The sequence below is a fragment of the Mytilus californianus genome, unplaced genomic scaffold (assembly GCF_021869535.1).
Source record: "Mytilus californianus isolate M0D057914Y unplaced genomic scaffold, xbMytCali1.0.p SCAF_8, whole genome shotgun sequence".
Lineage (NCBI taxonomy): Eukaryota > Metazoa > Mollusca > Bivalvia > Mytilida > Mytilidae > Mytilus > Mytilus californianus.
In genome coordinates, this window is record NW_026262734.1 from 93,563,009 (window position 1) to 93,581,346 (window position 18,338).

Genomic DNA, 18,338 nt, shown 5'->3' on the forward strand with positions numbered 1-18,338 from the left:
CCTCTATGGATAAGCTTTCGAATGGTGTATAAGGTTTTTCTGTAATTAAGGGCTGAAGGGTCTTAACAGTTCATTTCATTATTCAAAATGTCCATTCCATTATTCAAAATTGGCTATTTCAAAATGTTCACGCCTATTTTGGCATTTAGGTCCTCCATAACATTAAAACACGGAATTTCAGTTAAGAATAGTCTGGGAAACCCACTAGTGTAACCTCCGAAACTAAATAAATAAATTAGAAATAAAATGTTCAGAGTGTATTTTTTTTTCTGATATCAATTATAAAATATGTAAATTTACATAAAAAATGGCAAATTCAGAAATACGAGATTGTGTCACAGTCAAATAATAATTAAATGATATATTTCATTATTTACTTTTCAACTTGAATACTGAAACATGAACTATTTTATTATTCATTATTCATTACTAAACGTTGAATAATGAATAATGAACTATTTCATTATTCATTATTGAATTTTGAATAATGAAAAATGAATAATGGACGTACTTCAGCGCGGTGGAGATTCTAGGCATTTCATAATAATTCTTATAAACTTGCATAGATTGTTCAGTTCATACGGGTTGTTGCTATTCATTAAACCTTGAAATTTTAAAATATTTGGTCTGTTTACAAAATGATGCTTTAGTAGCATTTGTCTACTTTCGTCTATTGCCGAGCATTCTAAAATATAATGGAACTCGTCGCCAATATTACCGGAATTGCTCAAAGTACAATTAAGATTTTCTCTCTAAATATTTTGCCATTTACCAATTTCGATAAGAATTTTTGTGTTCAAAGTTCTAAATCTACAAAAAGAAGCAATATTTTTGTCATCTAAAATATCAAAGTAGGTTTCGAAATTTATACTATTTTTGAATAATTTATAATTTAGAGCTTTTGGAGAATTCTGTAGAGTAGCATACCATGTCTGTCTGAACAGGTCAGTTAATCTTAGTTTTAGTCCCAAAAGTTTCGAATTTGACACTTTTAATTATTTCCAATTTAAGATTTTCTACATTTTTATTCGTATTTTGCCTGTTTTTGTGGAATGATGCCTTCTCTCTGTCTGATTAAGACAGATTTAAATATTGACCATCAGCCCTTTTACTGATGACTTTAAATTAAAAAAAATAAAAATCCCTGACAATAATAACAGAACATTCAGTACAATAATTCAAATGAACACATAGCTAAGAGGGTGATACTTTTTTTTATTGAAAATTGTTACCCCGAGAAAACATTGCCAACCGAGGCATTTTTACTTCGATGAAAAAAAGCTTCATATCTCCCTAAAACACCATATCAATAATTGTGAAGTCCATTATTTAAAGATATTTCCATATGCAAGCTCTGCTAGGACTAATTTCTAAACTACTTCTAATATATTACATAACATATTTAGTGTGATAGTCCCAGGTTATTTTAAAGACTCCGGATTTTTTATTTCCTTCAAGTAATTTTGGTTTCACCTATTTTAAACTATGCGATATATCGGAATTTATTTAATACTTTATAATTTAATTTTGGAAGGTGTCCTCGTTGGTGAATGTGTTGAATGTGTGTATGGAAGGTTTGTTTTGTGGAAGTGTGTGTGTGAATATGTGTGAATGTGTTAATGTTAATTTCTTTTTCGTGTCTTATTTTCTTATTTTCTTTGTGTTTTTCTTTTTTTGTTCATGAAATTCAATATTTGTTTTTTTTTGTTATTTATGGATTTATAATTTTTATATGATTTGCATATCGTCTATAGTAATAGAATGTGATTCGTTTGCTAGAATGATTTCCCTTTAAATATACATGTTGCTGAAACTATACAGCTGAATGTTCAGTGGTTGTCGTTTGTTAATGTGGTTCATAAGTGTTTCTCGTTTCTCGTTTTTATATAGATTAGACCGTTTGTTTTACACTAGTAATTTTTGGGACCTTTTACAGCTTGGTGTACAGTGTGAGCCAATTCTCCGTGTTATAGGCCGTACTTTGACCTATAATGGTTTACGTTTACAAATTGTGACTTGGATGGAGAGTTTTCTCATTGGCACTCATACCATCTCTTCTTATATCGTGTTATACGCTTTTTATTCATAGCATTATGTTTCTAAAGTTGGTCTTATGTCAAGGTCAAAATTTGAAAGGTCGTGGCGATCTTGATTCTTAATCTCTATGAAGGTCAGGTGTCAAGGGGTCAAATGGTATAAGGACCTCCAGAGTCTACAAGTTATAGCCTCCGAGTTATGGCTACACACGAGATTCCTTGGATCTTCGAAGGAGCTAGTCATACACAACTTGGTACTTTTGCATGTGCATTTTTTAACACTATCACATTGAAATACTGAAAATATCCTAGGTAATGTAGTACTTTTAAGTATTTTGAAATAGTTGTACTATTCCATTGCCAATATTTTACAGTACTGGATTTGTACTTAGATTTGTAACAGTTTCGTTCTTTTGATGTGAGAACATTTTAGGTACATAAAGTATTTTGTACCAATACTTTCAAATTATTATACTTTGAGTAAAGTGTCTTAGTAAATATTAGTAAAAATATGTACTAAGTACTATATATTTATTGTGACTTTATAATACTATACAACGTAGATACAAAGCTTCAAATTTGTACATTGTGCTTAGAATTTAAACGTGTTGCAAGACTTATGTGCTTAGGAAAGTGTTTAATTTCTAAACATAAAAAAATAAACATGTTTTGGCTCTCAGCACTTCGCAATAAACATGTTTTGGCTCTCAGCACTTTTCAATAAATATGTTGCTGTGCTAAACATGTTTAGCTACTTTGTCAAGTATATAAAGCTAAACGTGTTTAAATTCTAAGCACTTTCAATATTTAAACACTTTCCTAAACACGTTTAGAATTACAACACATTTAGGCCGAATACGGCATTCATATCACGTGCTAATTTTTGAGCGGGAAGAAGAAACAAAGAACCCGAAGTCAAAGGCCACGCTGTTTACTTCTGACCATAACTGACCGTAACATGACTGATTCAGAAAGGTAAGGAGTTATGATTATACTGTCTTTTATTTTGTACTGCCAATTTTAAATGATTATTGACAGTTATAAGCATTATTTACAAGTACACTACCGTATAGTCAATGCAGGAGAGAAAAGGGGGTACCACCCCACGAAACAAGTGCTTGTAAGAGCTTTAAGTGTTCAAACTATCTTGTGTATAGATGATAAGAGTTGTTTAATGTTCTATCATGCAAGTTTGCATTTATTTTTTTATTTATATATGTTCTTGGAAAGGAGTTTGTGAGGATAATTGTACTCCTCGGCAGATTATAATGGAACATGAAGGGTAGCGGAATCTGCCGAGTCTTATCAGGATGAGGTGCATCATTCGCAAATCCAGTGTCATATCGAGTTCATTGTTTTCGTAAGCACTTCCGATATGCACAATCAACATTTCCTCAAAATAAATAGAAAGATGCTTGTTTATTTCAATAGTTATAAGTGGTTGTGATTTTTTTTATAATTTTATTGATATGTATTGTTTTATTCTAGATGAGAGAAGTGCAGAGGAAATCATCATCTGTCTTGGCATGCTAAAAGAGGAGATAAAGAACAGTAGCAAATATGCTGCTAGGTAAGAATCAAAAGGGTATTTGATTTTAAAAATGCCAATATTTATTTGATCAAATGAATAATATTAAGCATGAAAAGAAGTTTTATATTAAAAAATATCAATTGATTCATCAGTAAATTTATGTTTTTATACCACGGTCCTAATGTTGTTATCTGGATCTTAAATCATGCTTTTACTTTTTGGTGTTGTAGTTCGTATTCTTATATTTTTAGATTAATTCTACTTAGTTGCTTATCAATATTTTTCTATATTTCAGGCCATTGACCAGCAGTTGGGTACTAAGAAAGGAGAAGCTCTTATTGACCTGTAAAATGAAAACAGGACATTTTCAAATTGTTTTGTTGTAGGGATGGGATACAAGTAGAAGATTGGCCAATATTATGTACATGTACCTTGATATGAATTTATTTTTGATTGTGTTCAATGATAAACTGGAAATAAATGATAACATAAATTCCTTTGTGTTATATGTTGTAATTTTGTTTTTAAAGCTAGAATTAGTATAATGATAATTTCATTTCAAAAGTTACGAATATTTGAAATGAAGAAAAAATGCAATAGTCGAATGACGTGAATTGAATTAAAGAAAAAACTCATTGAGATTGAAAAAGGTGTTGGTCACATTCAATTTGATATGGAAATTCCAGTTTCTTAGTTTGATGCATTGGCTCCTTTTTGTGATGGTATGAAAACCTATTTTATTGAGAGCTATCATACGTTTTACAGTCAAGCCTTCCGGAATATTAGTTTAATTGGGGCCTAATGAAGTAACGGCTTCTCACAATAAAATGATAAACATGTTTATTCACGACCCTTTATGGTCTAAACATGTTTACATTCAAAACACTTCACAGCTAAACGTGTTTCCAGACAAAACACTTCTCAGCTAAACATGTTTCCAGATACAACAATTCACAGCTAAGCATGTTTACAGTCTAAGCACTTTTTAGCTAAACGTGTTTCTAGTCTAAACGCTTTACAGCTAAACATGTTTACAGTCTAAGCACTTTATAGCTTGACACGTTTAGGCTGTTAGCTCATTAAATATTAAACATGTTCAGATTTAAAACATGTCAAAAATCGGTTTCATAAATGTGTTAAGGAAAGTGTTTAGGCTCTCAACACATTTTTTAGAGTGTAGGACAAATAATCTATACTGTAAAATAATAGTACCAAATAAGTACAACAGCTTCGAAGTACTACATTACGTCATTGTCAGTACTGAAGTGTTAGTACTAACAAAGTACATGTGCAAAAAATGGACTGTGAATGCAAGAGACGAAAGATCGAAAGATCCCAAAGGGTATATTGAAACTCTCAAGTCGAAAACAGACTGACAATGTCATACTCTCATATCAGTACTTAGTGTCTTTTTGTTGTTGGGATATACAAGTTCCCGGCCACGTCCACTCTGTGTTTTTGTTAGATGTATTTCTATTTGTATCCATCTGATGAGTTAAGCCTTTTTCAACTGATTTTTATAGTTCGTTCTTGTGTTGTACTGTTACACCACTGTCCAAGGTTAGGGGGAGGGTTGGGATCCGGCTAACATGTTTAACCCCGCCATGTATGTTTGTGCCTGTCCCAAGTCAGGAGCCTGTAATTCAGTGGTTGTCGTTTGTTGATGCGTTACATCATTTTTTTTCGTTCATTTTATGTACATAAATTAGGGTGTTAGTTTTAAAACTCGTTTGCATTGTTTTACATTTGTCATTTCGGGGCCTTTTATAGCCGACTATGCGGCATGGTATATGCTCACTGTTGAAGGCCGTACGGTGATCTATAGTTGTTAATTTCTGTGTCATTTGGTCTCATGAGGAAAGTTGTCTTATTGGCAATCATACCACATCTTCTTTTTTATATTGACAATGTCATGACAAAAAACGAAAAACAACCAAATATCAAACAACAGTACATAAAACACAACTTAGAAAATTAAACCTCTTGCTTACCGCAACCTTTACTACATATGTGGGAACATATCAATTTCATTTTCAGTGGCGGATTTATGTTTTTAAATAAGGAACTATTACTTCTTACTATGCAATCGTCAAACATTTTCGTCTTGTTATGGACGGCGCTATTTTTACAGTTACGGACAATTGCGCCCCCTCTTTTTCCTTCGAAACATTGAAACCCTCTTGAATTATGACATAAGATATTCAATTATAAAATGAAAAAGACTTCTTGTATTTGCACTGTATAACCATCTTACGAAAAAATTCTGGAACAATAAGTTCTTCATTGTAATAAAATCTGTCAATGTGTCTGCTTTTTATATTATACAATTAAAAACAAATATTTTACAATAAAAAATACATTTGCGTTAAGTATTTTGTAATTGCAAACATATTTCACTGATATATAAAGTTAACCGATGCTGACCCAAGTTGAACCATGAAATTACACGTGTCATAATTTTTACTTACCCAATGGAATCTTGATAAATCAATGCAGATAATAAGAGGGCGTACCTTATGTTCTCCGGTCTGGGAGTCCGTCCGTCAGTTCCGACTTACGTGTCAGGTTTGAGTTAGAGTTTAAGGTGTTTTAGTTGAAGTGTTGGTTAATTAATATCACTGGTTGCTTCCGTTGTGAGGTAACACAACTTGAAATTAACAGTAAACGTGTTCATCTTGATCTGGACCTTAAAAAAAACATATGCCAAATGTGGGGGTTTGTCGTAAATTCGCGGCTTACTGATCGAGGAAATGTGATAGCGGTCTTTATTTCAACCAGACTCCAGCTTGCAGCAAATTTTTATGAAATGCTCTAATCAAACAGATCTTTTTTCAAGCTTAATTGTTTTATACATTGCAATGAATGAACATCGCAATTGATAGGACACAACTCTTGTTCGTGTGTTGTGCTGTTGATGCTTGAATGTGATTCTCCACCTACGATATTATCGACACAGGCACGTGTTTAGATCTGTAAATATTTGTTTGAAGGGTTGAAAAACTAGTAAATATCCTTCGAATATATGATTGATTGATTGTTGGTTGCTTAACGTCCAGTGGCAAATATTTCATGCATGTTCAGGACGATCCTTTGAATACAAGAATTCAATGTATATGATACAATATCAATTCTACAGCTGTAATGCCGTCTACTAGTATTTAATGTGATAAAACAGGCACACTTTTGTGGATGTTTTTTCTACTGATCCTTTCTCTAATCTGGTACCAGATTGTTTTAAACAATAACGAAAGAATGAAATTATAATTTAACCATAACATGATGAAATATTTGAAGAAATTGACTTCAAAATAATGAAATCAATAAATGAATTTGACGATGACTTATTGCCATAAAACAACTTCTTGCAAATATCGGTTTTCAAACATATGATAAAATGCTTACAAGTTACATATAAATATGTATTGCTGAATAAAGTAGTGACATTGTGAAACGAAAATTTGTATATCTAGTTAAAAATGCTGATAAAGATGCTGTATGAATGCCAATGAGACGACTTTGCACCAGAGACCAAATTACCTACATCACGCGCATGTAAGCAATGAAAAATGTTTCTTAAAAATTGATTGATATTTCCAGATAAATTCTAAATGGCAGTTCTGAACACATATTTTCAAAACTTTATAAAAGCTTTAATTGGTAGTTTGCTCCTTTAAATGGTAAAATCACAGACAAATTTATTGTGATAATTGTCTAGATGATTTTACAAGCAGTATAAATACATAATTGTAAACTCAGTATATCTGCACAGAGAACAGAATAATTATACTTTTCGCAACTCGTTTCGACGGTAAGAATGCACCAATTATATTGTCTATGCATGGTTCTCTTTCAGAATCTTAAAAATTGTGGGTAACTTTATTGTGTGCACGCCTGAAAGCTAGAATGAACTAATTTCTATTGTCCATAAATCTCCTTCAGAATATAGTAGTATATTGTAGTGACTTAAATTGGTCGTATTACATGACGTAATTGACGCCACTCCATTGGTTGGTAATCCATTTTCAGGATGATGTTGTCCAATCACACGTTTCGGTCAGCACTTTTGAAAATATTTCCTAAAATGCATCACATTCTTAAACGGTTAATTGATATAGACAGATGTTCTTTTTGTTCTTGCTGCACATAATGATTCATGAGACTATAATAATTATACATAGAACATCTTTAAATAGATGAAATTCATGAAAATCAAACAGCAGCAACCCGCGGAGTAAAGTGCATTCTCGCCATATTTCATACTTTGTCAGATTTATAAACTTTACTGGTATATTTGAGTTCAGTGTAGATTTTCCATCTTAGCAGTAACGATTTGCTAAATAACATAAATGAGACATATAAAAGCTTAATAAACGCCAACTACCAACAGATATATCTTTAAAAGCGAAAGCTAACTCTTTTGCCATTTCATCAGTTGAAATCAGCATTTCAGAGGCACTTATGTTCATGAACAAATTGTGAACAGTTTATATAATTGCTGCCACAAATCAATTTGGAAAGTGAGTATTAAAGTCGATATGATCATAGCTACACACGATATTCATCATTCATTACCAATTTTATCCAATCCAAATTGAACATTATCATAAATACTCATTTTAGACGACGATTGCTGTTGAAATGTCATTGGTCGTCTTTCGGATGGATAAACCAATGGTTGAGGCTCTGGAATATCGTCGTTCATACTACGCCATGTTTGACCTGAGCTGCCATGACTTGAATATGACATCATCGGCGTAGTGTCAAATGTGTTATCATAGTCTTCACTGAAAGACCTTTGAACTTGCGGGCCTGATCTTATTGGTTGATTAGTCATGTGATCTCGTTGTGTCAACGTGCTGTAAGGTGTCGGCTGCGATGGTTGCAATGGTCCTCCACCATGAGTAGACTTTGGATAGTCATAATTTGCGTAGCCATTCTGAGCGGGATATTTTGGATTCGGGTACCCATAAGGAGGTGGAGCAGGCTTATTAGATGTGTAATATTCCATTGGAATAGTTCTGTCTCTAGAGGTCTGGTATTCTGGACGAGTGTTCAATGTAACGTATTTCTTTGGATAAGACGAGCCACTGCGTCCATTTTTTAGACTAGATGGTGAAGGTGGTGGCTTTTTGTCAATGACAGCATATGTTGGAATGAAATCTGGCTGATCTACTTTCTCCGGAGCAATGACGTGTATACCATCCTGAAATAAAAACGTTTTATATAAATTTTTGACACTTCTTTTTCTTGCTATTATTACCAGTGTGTATACAACTTGAAGCAATGTTTAGCTTTTCTTTTTTGCGTCCGTTTGTTTTTTTATGGTGTGAAGTAAAAACAAAAACAAAACAAAACGGTTTTTTATGGTTTGAAGTAAATACAAAACAAAACAAAACAAAACAAAACAAAATAAAACAAAACAAAACAAAACAAAACAAAACAAAACAAACCAAAACAAAACAAAAATCTTTTGAGAGTGTAAACAATTATTTGGGATATTTAATGGGCCAATTGACATTTGAACTTAAGTGATATTATGTTTGTTCTCAATTCATTATTTGGTTCAAATATATAGAAACATTATATGCAAATGTGTAGTTTGTTAGAAACAATTGATGAACAAGGATAATTTTAATGTTAAAAATTGGTGTCAAACATGCATAATTTATATTCTTATAGATGATGAAAATATCATAGTATTCCGAAGAGCTTTTCTATATTTACATTCACCAGGAACATTCAAACATAAGCATTTGGGAACCAGTAATATATACATAGCAACATTAAGAGAAAATGGAACCTAAGAGAAATAGCCAAATCCATCGAAGGCCAACTTTGCCTGAGGGAGTTGAAATCGTTGTTTCTTAATAATTTCTCAATCAATCAACGGGGATTTTTTTTTAAATATGTTATAATCATGTCAGTACCGAAGCACTAACTACTGAGTTATTGATACCCTAGTGGTCTAACAGTCCACAAGCAGCGGTATCGACCCAGTTTTTAATTTAGTGTCCTTTTCTTCCTGGCATATTGATAGGTTTTGAAATTTTGACTTTACGCAAATTAAATCTAAAACAGACAGTCACTTGTTTATCTCTTGTCACCGTCACTAGGTAACAATTGCAACATGACGTATATAGTTGTATTTCAGTATGTTAGTGAAGTACTGATCGTAGCCCCTGGAAACCGTCATAATTGCTTCCGTTAGTGGAAATTTTTCTAAGTGTATAAGTGAGTGCGAATTTCATATAAAAAAACTAATCTGCTGTTTCTGGAATAAATGCAACCTTGTCATAATTGCTGTTCACTATTTTAAAATGAATTTTCATTTCCTAATTATTACGCTGTGCTTTTTTTTAGAATCCTTTGGTTGTCGTATGTCATGCATGCATCAATGTTTTTCATCATTTGGCGATTCTGGTGATGATGGCAGATTTTTTATTGTTTATGTTTACTTTATACACAACTTGTAAAGACTAATGACGATTTAGAGCTTGACATATGGGACAGACACGTGTCTATTTTTTTCTTTATTCTTTTTTTGTCACTATTCTCTGTGCTTTATATTTCAGCACCTCATTATTCTCTATTCTTTATTTATCTGGCCTGCTTTCTCTATTCCTTGGGTTTTTTTTTGCCCTTTAGTCTGCACTTTTTGCCTATTATTTTCTATTCTGTTAACCCCATCCAGACCGTCGTACCTGTAGAAGGTATTATACAGTAAATTGTACTTACAAACGTTTGGGTTTCCTGATCCCTCAGCCTCACCACGAAACATGAATGTAAACACAGAGCTATACTGACCAACACTAATATAAGTCCAATAGCCAATAAAATACCTCCAGGAATTGTTAAAGGGCTGGAAAAGAAACAAAGTTATGTTACAGATATATTGGTAAATCATTTAGACTTATCTTTTACATAAACAATTTCTCTTTTCTCTTTCCGACATACAGACACGTACTAAGAAAGGTTCCATTTGGCTGTGTTAAATGTATAAATACGCAGCCACGTTCAGTAGGAATTGGGACATTTAATCATATGTCCAATGTTAGGCGAGTGCCACTCTGAAGAAACCTTACTTAAACTCATTTAAGGGTCCGAAGGTCACCTGCTTTAAAGCAAAGTTACTGTGTCTATTACAGTTTTCTGAATACTCTTTTCAAGTAGGTCCATTTTGCTTCAGTGTTAAATTTTTTCTCGTCTAAAATGTGCATACCTGATTTCAAAAACAGCAAATTGCAATAAAACAAATTAACCACTAATTATTTAAACACATAAAACCATCAACCAAATAAAATGTTGGCCCATTGTTGAGGGTCTGGATCGTGTTTACAGATTAGAGAATGATGGTCAAAGAGTACAGAAAAAAATGGGCCAACCAAATGAAGAATAGAGTGAACAAAATAAGGAATGGATTATAATGGGGTGCTAAAATATAAAGTAAAATAACAAAAATTCCGAACTCCAAGGAAAATTCAAATAGGAAAATCCCTTATCAAATGGCAAAATCAAAAGCTCAAACACATCAAACGAATGGAAAACAACTGTCATATTCCTGACTTGGAACAGACATTTCCTTATGTACAAAATGGTGGATTAAACCTGGTTTTATAGTTAGATTAACCTCTCATTTGTAAGACAGTCGCATAAAATTCCATTATATTGACAACAATATGTTAAGAATAGAGAACAAAGGGCAAATTAAATAAATAAAGAAGAGAAAAATGGCATAAAAAAAGAGTACAGAAATATTGGGACAGATTGACAACTTCAAACTAGAATCTATGACAAAAGTGAACAAATTAAGAAAAGTATTCCTGTGTCAATTAGACGCAAATGTCATTGCCAGTCTGGGTTTGATGAAATATATTCGCTAGAAAAGATATCTCCCACGCCCCACCCCAAACAGTCATAAAAATCTCTAAGATTCCCTCTTATGAAACGAAGTTCCTGTATTATTAGATAATTGCAATTTAATATAGAAATATACTCTTTTGTAATTTAATTATTATAGTTTCATCATTTGTTGATATATCTGAACAAGAAAATTTAGTTTCATTTTGAAAAGTAATGATACTGACATTTGTACTGTATGTGTAGCTTTCATTTAAAGCAAAACATAATGTTGTTAAGAACTGTTGTAGTATTAAACCTTATTGTCATATCTTGTTAATATAGTATAAATAACACCTCCTCGCTATGAATACATAAAATGTGTGTCTCTTATCATTGAGAAAACATGTCTGTTTATTTTGATTATAATAAAAAGATATGTGGGTCATACATATATCTACGGTTTTTAATAACAAATAAGTTTCTATATCGGATATAGAAACTTGTGTGTTATTAAACGTATATTGACCTATTTATCGTATGTCGAGCTCTAAATTGCCTCGAACGTATAATCGCCATATAAATCAGAAGAATAAAAAGTGAAATGTCTAAAAAATTTCCAGTGGTCCCCTAAACATTTTTATTCTCAATTATTATCTTATACTTCATTTTACAATAACACATTTTTGCATTTTTTTTTTTACCTTCAACTGTATTGTATTTGTTTTGATTGATATTGTATGTTTCTCTGTAAACTTGTACTTAATTTTTAGAGCATTATTCAAGACAGGCGCGGTTTCAGATCTATTTTGAAAGGGGGGGGGCTGTTACAACCCAGAACACCATGGAACGTTCACATAACTTAAAAAAAAATAAAAAAAGGAGGAGTGTCCAACCCCCTGACCCCCACCCCCAGGATCCGCCAATGCAAGAGCTACTCATGATCCCGGGACAAACTAAGAAAGTAAATCAATGACTGTTTTTAAGTTCCGGTAAGTTACAGACGACCGTCACAATGAAGCCCAGGACGGTAAACAGTTCCATATAGAAGTTGTTAATACACAAAACAGAACGCTGAGCTGGTTGTTGGTGAAAAGGAATTTGTATTCGATGTTTTTATCTGGATGCATAACTTAATATCGCATTTCTGTTACTGATCTAATACATAGGTAGTTGACCTATCGCCTATTAAACTGCAGTACTGTTTGCAATATCATTCATAAAACACATGGTTGTCATGGAAGAAGCAATAGGCAATTTGTATACGGCTACTTGGAGTCAATTTTGGCAAACAGACAAATGCTGTATCATCAGTTCTATCAAATTATCAGAGATAAAAACCAATGAATTCTTCTTTTAATATGAACTCATATACATCAATTGAATTGAATTTCATTTTATAAAAACTAGTGTTAGATATACTTTATTAGAGATTTTTTTCAGATAAAACTGAATTGCTACACTTTTTACTTGTTTAATTCTTTTTTATGTTTCTTTATAATTCAAGATATAAAGAACCGCGATTGAAAGTTCATATATAAGTATCAAAATAAACAGAAATCTATGATTTATACTCCTGCTTTCTCTGCAGTATGCACAAATCTTATTTAATAATAAGAAGATTGCCAATGAGACGTCTCCAGATTTTAAAGTCCCCACAGGTTACTTGGGAATAGAAATATGGTAACTTTTGGTCTTCGTCCCACCGACAGTAAAACTCTTTCCAAAGTGTGGCGTCCGTTTGGTTGTGAAGGATGTATAAATACGCAGCCACGTCCCGTCAGATTGTGGACGTCAAATCTGATGCATCGTATAGAGAGTAACATGCTCTCTGCACGTCAAGAACCCTTGCAATAACTCATAGGTAGCCTGTTGCTAGGCTAAATATATGTCCCTATCCAATATACCTTAATTTTCCAGTGGCAGCCCAAATTTCCCGCGCTTCATCCAGATCGACCCCCATTACAGGTCCTACCTATTGTATTTAATATTAATTTGTTCGCGTCTTGAAAATGCATGAAATGTTTGCCCCTGGATGTTTAGTACACAGCATTAATCAATCAATCAGATCTTAAAAGGATATTCATCGGGGTTTAGTTGTTCAACTTGTCGTTTAGTCTAAAACCTGTTACTCATCTCTACGTTAAATGTAACGATAAACTCAAGTTAAGGACAAGTTGAACAACCGGCCCCAGTAGTCCATATTACACACTAAGATTAACTACGACACACAAATATCGCGTTGCTTTCTAAAAATATACGAATATTGCAATGAAAAAGAATGATATAGTTGTTACATACAAGTAATTGTCGACACCTGAGGAGAAACAAGGTAATCGTCTTCATCATCTACCTGTCAAGATTACATCTCAAGATAGATACACTGACATAAATATATCTAGTTTATTTACTTGTTTACACAGTTATAAACGCCACTGGACATATTCCAATATCAACGTTACTAGGACAAGGCTAATTTGCAACAGAATCAACAGATTGGGTGGTCAAGCAGAGTCTTCGTCCACAATCGACCTCGTAGTCACTGACTCATTTCGACAATGTTAATTTATATAGTAGTCCCCTTAAAACAAACACAAGTGCAGAATTAGGAGTGCATATTATTCAAGAGGGTTCGAGGAGAGGCAGACTTTTAAGATGTTTTCACACGCGAACATTTATTTTCAATCATGACGAGAAACGATTATTTGTGTTTAGTGAGACATTTTCGTGCACACATATTTCCAACATTTTGGTAAGGATATTTATTTTGTTAAGATGTCTTTGTATGGATTATCTATTATGTCAATTGAAATGCCATGCCATTTATTTTTAAAATCCTTCTGATCCCAAATGCTCAAATTGCCACCCAAAAAAAATCTACTCTCACTTGATTTATTTCGCGTTTGCAAATGGGCTATGATACATACAAAAATCTATATTTTTATGACATGAATGACTTGTTTAAATTAGTTTGCCATCCTTACGAAAAGGATCCCTTTAAAGTTTGTATCGATAAATTAACAAAATTTACAGCAATCGTTTTTGCAAGAGTCGATGGTTTAAAAAAGTATAGAATGATTTACGTCATGTACCTGTGCAAAACCCCTACCCAATAAACAGATGCAGTAAGATTGGCATTCAAAACAGTTGTTTTTTATTTCGTGTACAACAGATTTTTTTCTATGGTTCTGATTTACCATTGTGACTCTAATGGATTTTGCCATCATGTCCGGCAGATTTGATCCGTGTGTCACCTATTTTTTCTGCAGTATATGAGTATCAATAGCTGGTAATAGGGTGTTAAAAATTGGGCTTTTTCGATTAACCATTCGTTAGGTGCACTCGAGACAAAAAGTATAGAAAGCAAAAAAATAAAACGTTTGAAACATTTCTGAACTTGTTTTTATCAAATATCTGGAAAAGGATAGGATCTACACATACTAACATATATAGGCGACAGAACTATATGTGGAGTGAAGGGTGGAGGAATAATGTTTACCGTCTCTTCGATTGGCACTTTTACACTTCTCATCCTTTAAATTAGTTCAAATTGAAAAGAAACAATATACTGAGTCTGTCCTATTTCCTGCTCGCCAAATTTTTAAATAAGCACATAAAATCTCCCGGAAAGTTTGTTCATACACCGTTGTAACATGCAAAGAACGATTAACTTCGATAATTCGATGCTTATATGAAATACCGATATCAAAATGTTTAAACAATTTTTTTAATCATGCCTGCATAAAAATATACAAAGGTAAAAAACTATTACACCAAGAAATGTTTGGAAAACTGACAAAGTGCAGATCACATTTTGCACGTGTTCCACGTGCATTTCTTTATTCTCGTGGTAATTACGGAATAATATCAACATTCTTCATCTGTATCACGCTCAGTAATCGGTCTGTACAAGGGTTTGTCATCAATCTTCGAGCTATCAAAGACATGCCTTAGTCACAAGTATAATCTTTGAAACCTGATGTGAATAAACACTAACGTAGTGTGTTCTGACTGACTTTGGGGCTCTAGATGGAATAGTACAAACGTATATGATTACTGATATATGCACCATGGGTTATTACATAAACCAAAAGCCAAATGTCCTCTACGAGATATTTATTAGACTTAAAGTTAACTCATCGAAACTTAAAACGGAAGTTAACGAGGTAAACATAGATAACTGTCTTGGGACAAAGGACAATTTCCTGAAAGAATGCGTATCGGATAACAATTTTTTTTTAATCTTTTTAAACTTTTAATAAACACACGTGTAGTACATGTAGTATAGTAGCTCCAACCTGGGAAGACGTTAATTAATTCCTCTTTGTAGCTTCAATGCTTAATACGTGGTGGATAATTGTCTCATTGGCAATCATACCTCATCTCCTTATTTTTATATACAACAACACCAACTTTTTGTAGTTTTTGCGTTTTTTTCTTCTATGACCACTCGTCTAGTTCAAGTCTTCAGTAAAGTTAAATAAAATAAAATAAAGTAAAAATAAACCGGCAATATCCAAGCATCGTCACCATCATGGTGCAGGAATGCAAAACAAGTCATCGATCACCTTATAACAGTTAGAAGAAATATGCACGCATTGTTGACATACTAGAAATGTCGTCCCGGTCGTGACCTTAACACATGCACAAGTGTGCATATACATAATTTACATATAGAAACTTTACAATGTGTGTCTATCATTAAGACAATATTCATGTTTACAAACAAATTAGGTTTGCTATACCTGAAGTAACCAATAATACAAGTGATTTTGATCAGATTGTGCGATTTCCCTGACAACAAAGCTATGATTAGTCTCCCCGGAGATGTATAATCACATCACACTTTAAGTGGTGATAAATTTCATGTTAATGAGCAAATCAATTACATTAGCCTGACCCCCATAGGAGATAGGTGTAATTAAAGCTCGCCAATTGGTTTGGTTATTGTAGTGTGTTGTATAATTTTACGTGTAGAAAGCAGTAATTGACAGGTTGGATAACGGATACATTAGTTGGATAGGTAATTAAATGCCAAAGTAAAACATGCCTTTCATCCAAATATTTTGTTCGGATTTTCTTTTTTTTTTAAAGCTGCATGAGAGTGTCTGACTTTCTTAACCGAAGAGTACAAATAGCAATAACGGAACTTTTTTCATATCTTGCTAATTTCCTAGCTTTTTATTATTATTATTGAAAAAAAAGATGTTGGGTATACGTCAACCAGATCGCAACCTATCGACTCAAAAAATCCGAAAGACAACTGAGAGGTCACCGTGCAGTCTTCAAAAACAGACAGGTGCATAGAACAACAAAAATATTTGCGTCTTTATTTAGTAGATGCTACACTGTACATGAGTTCATGCAAAACCGATTTTACAAACTTTTCAATGCAAAACTACTTTTAAAAATTTTCATATGCAAAACCGCTTACACAAAACTTTTAAAATTTAATTGCAAAACCGCTTTTACTTTTACCAAACTTTAATTTATATACCATTTTATATGCTGGTAACCACGTCGTGTTTATGAAGCATGTGTTATTTTTATTACAATGTTTACTACACTTGTATGTTATTGATATGCAATAAACAATATACCACAAAAAGCAAATACCCCGTGGTCAAAATCAACACAGCTGATATTCCGATTTTATTAATAGATAAAAATAAAATATTTACCCTCGGTCATTGTGTATTGATATTTAATGTTTTTTCTAACCTACTTTTATAGATAAAAATATTGACATTAAATACGAGTTTGGTTTCTGTGTAAAGATAGATCTTTCTTTCATACAAAACATTAAAGGACTCTTAATAATTGTTGTTTTAATCGCTGAAATGTAAAAAGAGGGGGGATACCAATTGGAAAACATTCACATTAAATTTTTTGGAAGCATTGAGAATATTTTAACCAACTAATATTCATCCAGTACATTAAATACAAAAGTTGACTTTCTATAACAAAAATATTTGACGTATTAAAAATACGTCACTGTTTGTCAAGTCCTTAGAAAAGGGGTAGGGCGAATTCTTTAGAGTTGTGCTTTTAACTTACAATGTACCATACACAAAACTGCCGGGAATGGTTTGAGATATTGATGCATGTTCAACATGTTCAAGTAAATAAACATTAAATACTTTTCAGAATTGTGAGACATTTAATAATCTATAAATTTAAAACAAAGTTTTTTCTTGGTCTACATACCTTCCAACGGCAAGAAACACGGTTCCAAGGAAAACAAAAAGACTTCCAAACGAAATGAATGCTAAGACAACCTTCGGAGGTATTAGCCAGCCGTGGAAGCTACATATTCGTTCGTATTCCTCTCCTGGTATCCGCATAATGCTAGTTTCCAGATTACAAAAACAATCGGAATTCTCTATAGGTCGTCATTTTCTCAAAAGGTCAAACAATTAATCCATAAATGTCATATTCAAGTCATTATGGTCGCTCCGTCGTCCCGACTGTGGAGTGCAAATTTTTCTCAGTCAATATTAACCTCACTATCGTTTAAATACTTTTGTTATTGGACATTCTTAACCGTACACAAACTATTAATATCAAACTGTTCCCAGATAAAAGGATTTTTATATAAACTCTCAGGACAACTTTGGGCGGTGATATTTTATGTACACAGTTATTCACGCGTTTGTAACGGATTGAAATGAAAGAGTGATATGATATCTCCTTCACATTTCGAATGACTTTCTCAATTATATTGTTGCTATGGTAACATATTTTGTGTATGGGACGTGGTTGTGAAAACGATTGTTTATGTCTGTTTTACAGGGAGAATTATTGCCAGCTTGCACCAATCTGCACAATAAGCAAGCTAATTAATTTACGGCTTGTGTAATAAATTCGATTATCAGCGTTATTACATTAGGTGAAAAACTGTTTATAATCCATGGCCAGAGGAGAAAGATGTTTGC

At 32.8% G+C, this 18,338-nt stretch overlaps 1 protein-coding gene and 1 long non-coding RNA gene across 2 annotated transcripts; one reads left to right on the top strand and one right to left on the bottom strand.

Annotated features, from left to right (window-relative positions):
- Nucleotides 1-3,290: 3,290 nt before the first annotated feature.
- Nucleotides 3,291-4,063, top strand: LOC127713113 (uncharacterized). The gene is made up of 2 exons (XR_007987458.1): nucleotides 3,291-3,606; nucleotides 3,863-4,063. It is a non-coding gene; the product is annotated as an uncharacterized LOC127713113 (long non-coding RNA).
- A 3,132-nt stretch (nucleotides 4,064-7,195) lies between these two features.
- Nucleotides 7,196-18,102, bottom strand: LOC127713107 (uncharacterized). The gene is made up of 3 exons (XM_052219743.1): nucleotides 17,611-18,102; nucleotides 10,303-10,426; nucleotides 7,196-8,770 (listed from the first exon to the last, which is right to left on the bottom strand). The coding sequence occupies exons 1-3, from the start codon at nucleotides 17,745-17,747 to the stop codon at nucleotides 8,129-8,131; spliced, it is 903 nt and encodes a 300-aa protein (XP_052075703.1). The 5' UTR covers nucleotides 17,748-18,102; the 3' UTR covers nucleotides 7,196-8,128.
- Between the last annotated feature and the right edge of the window lie 236 nt (nucleotides 18,103-18,338).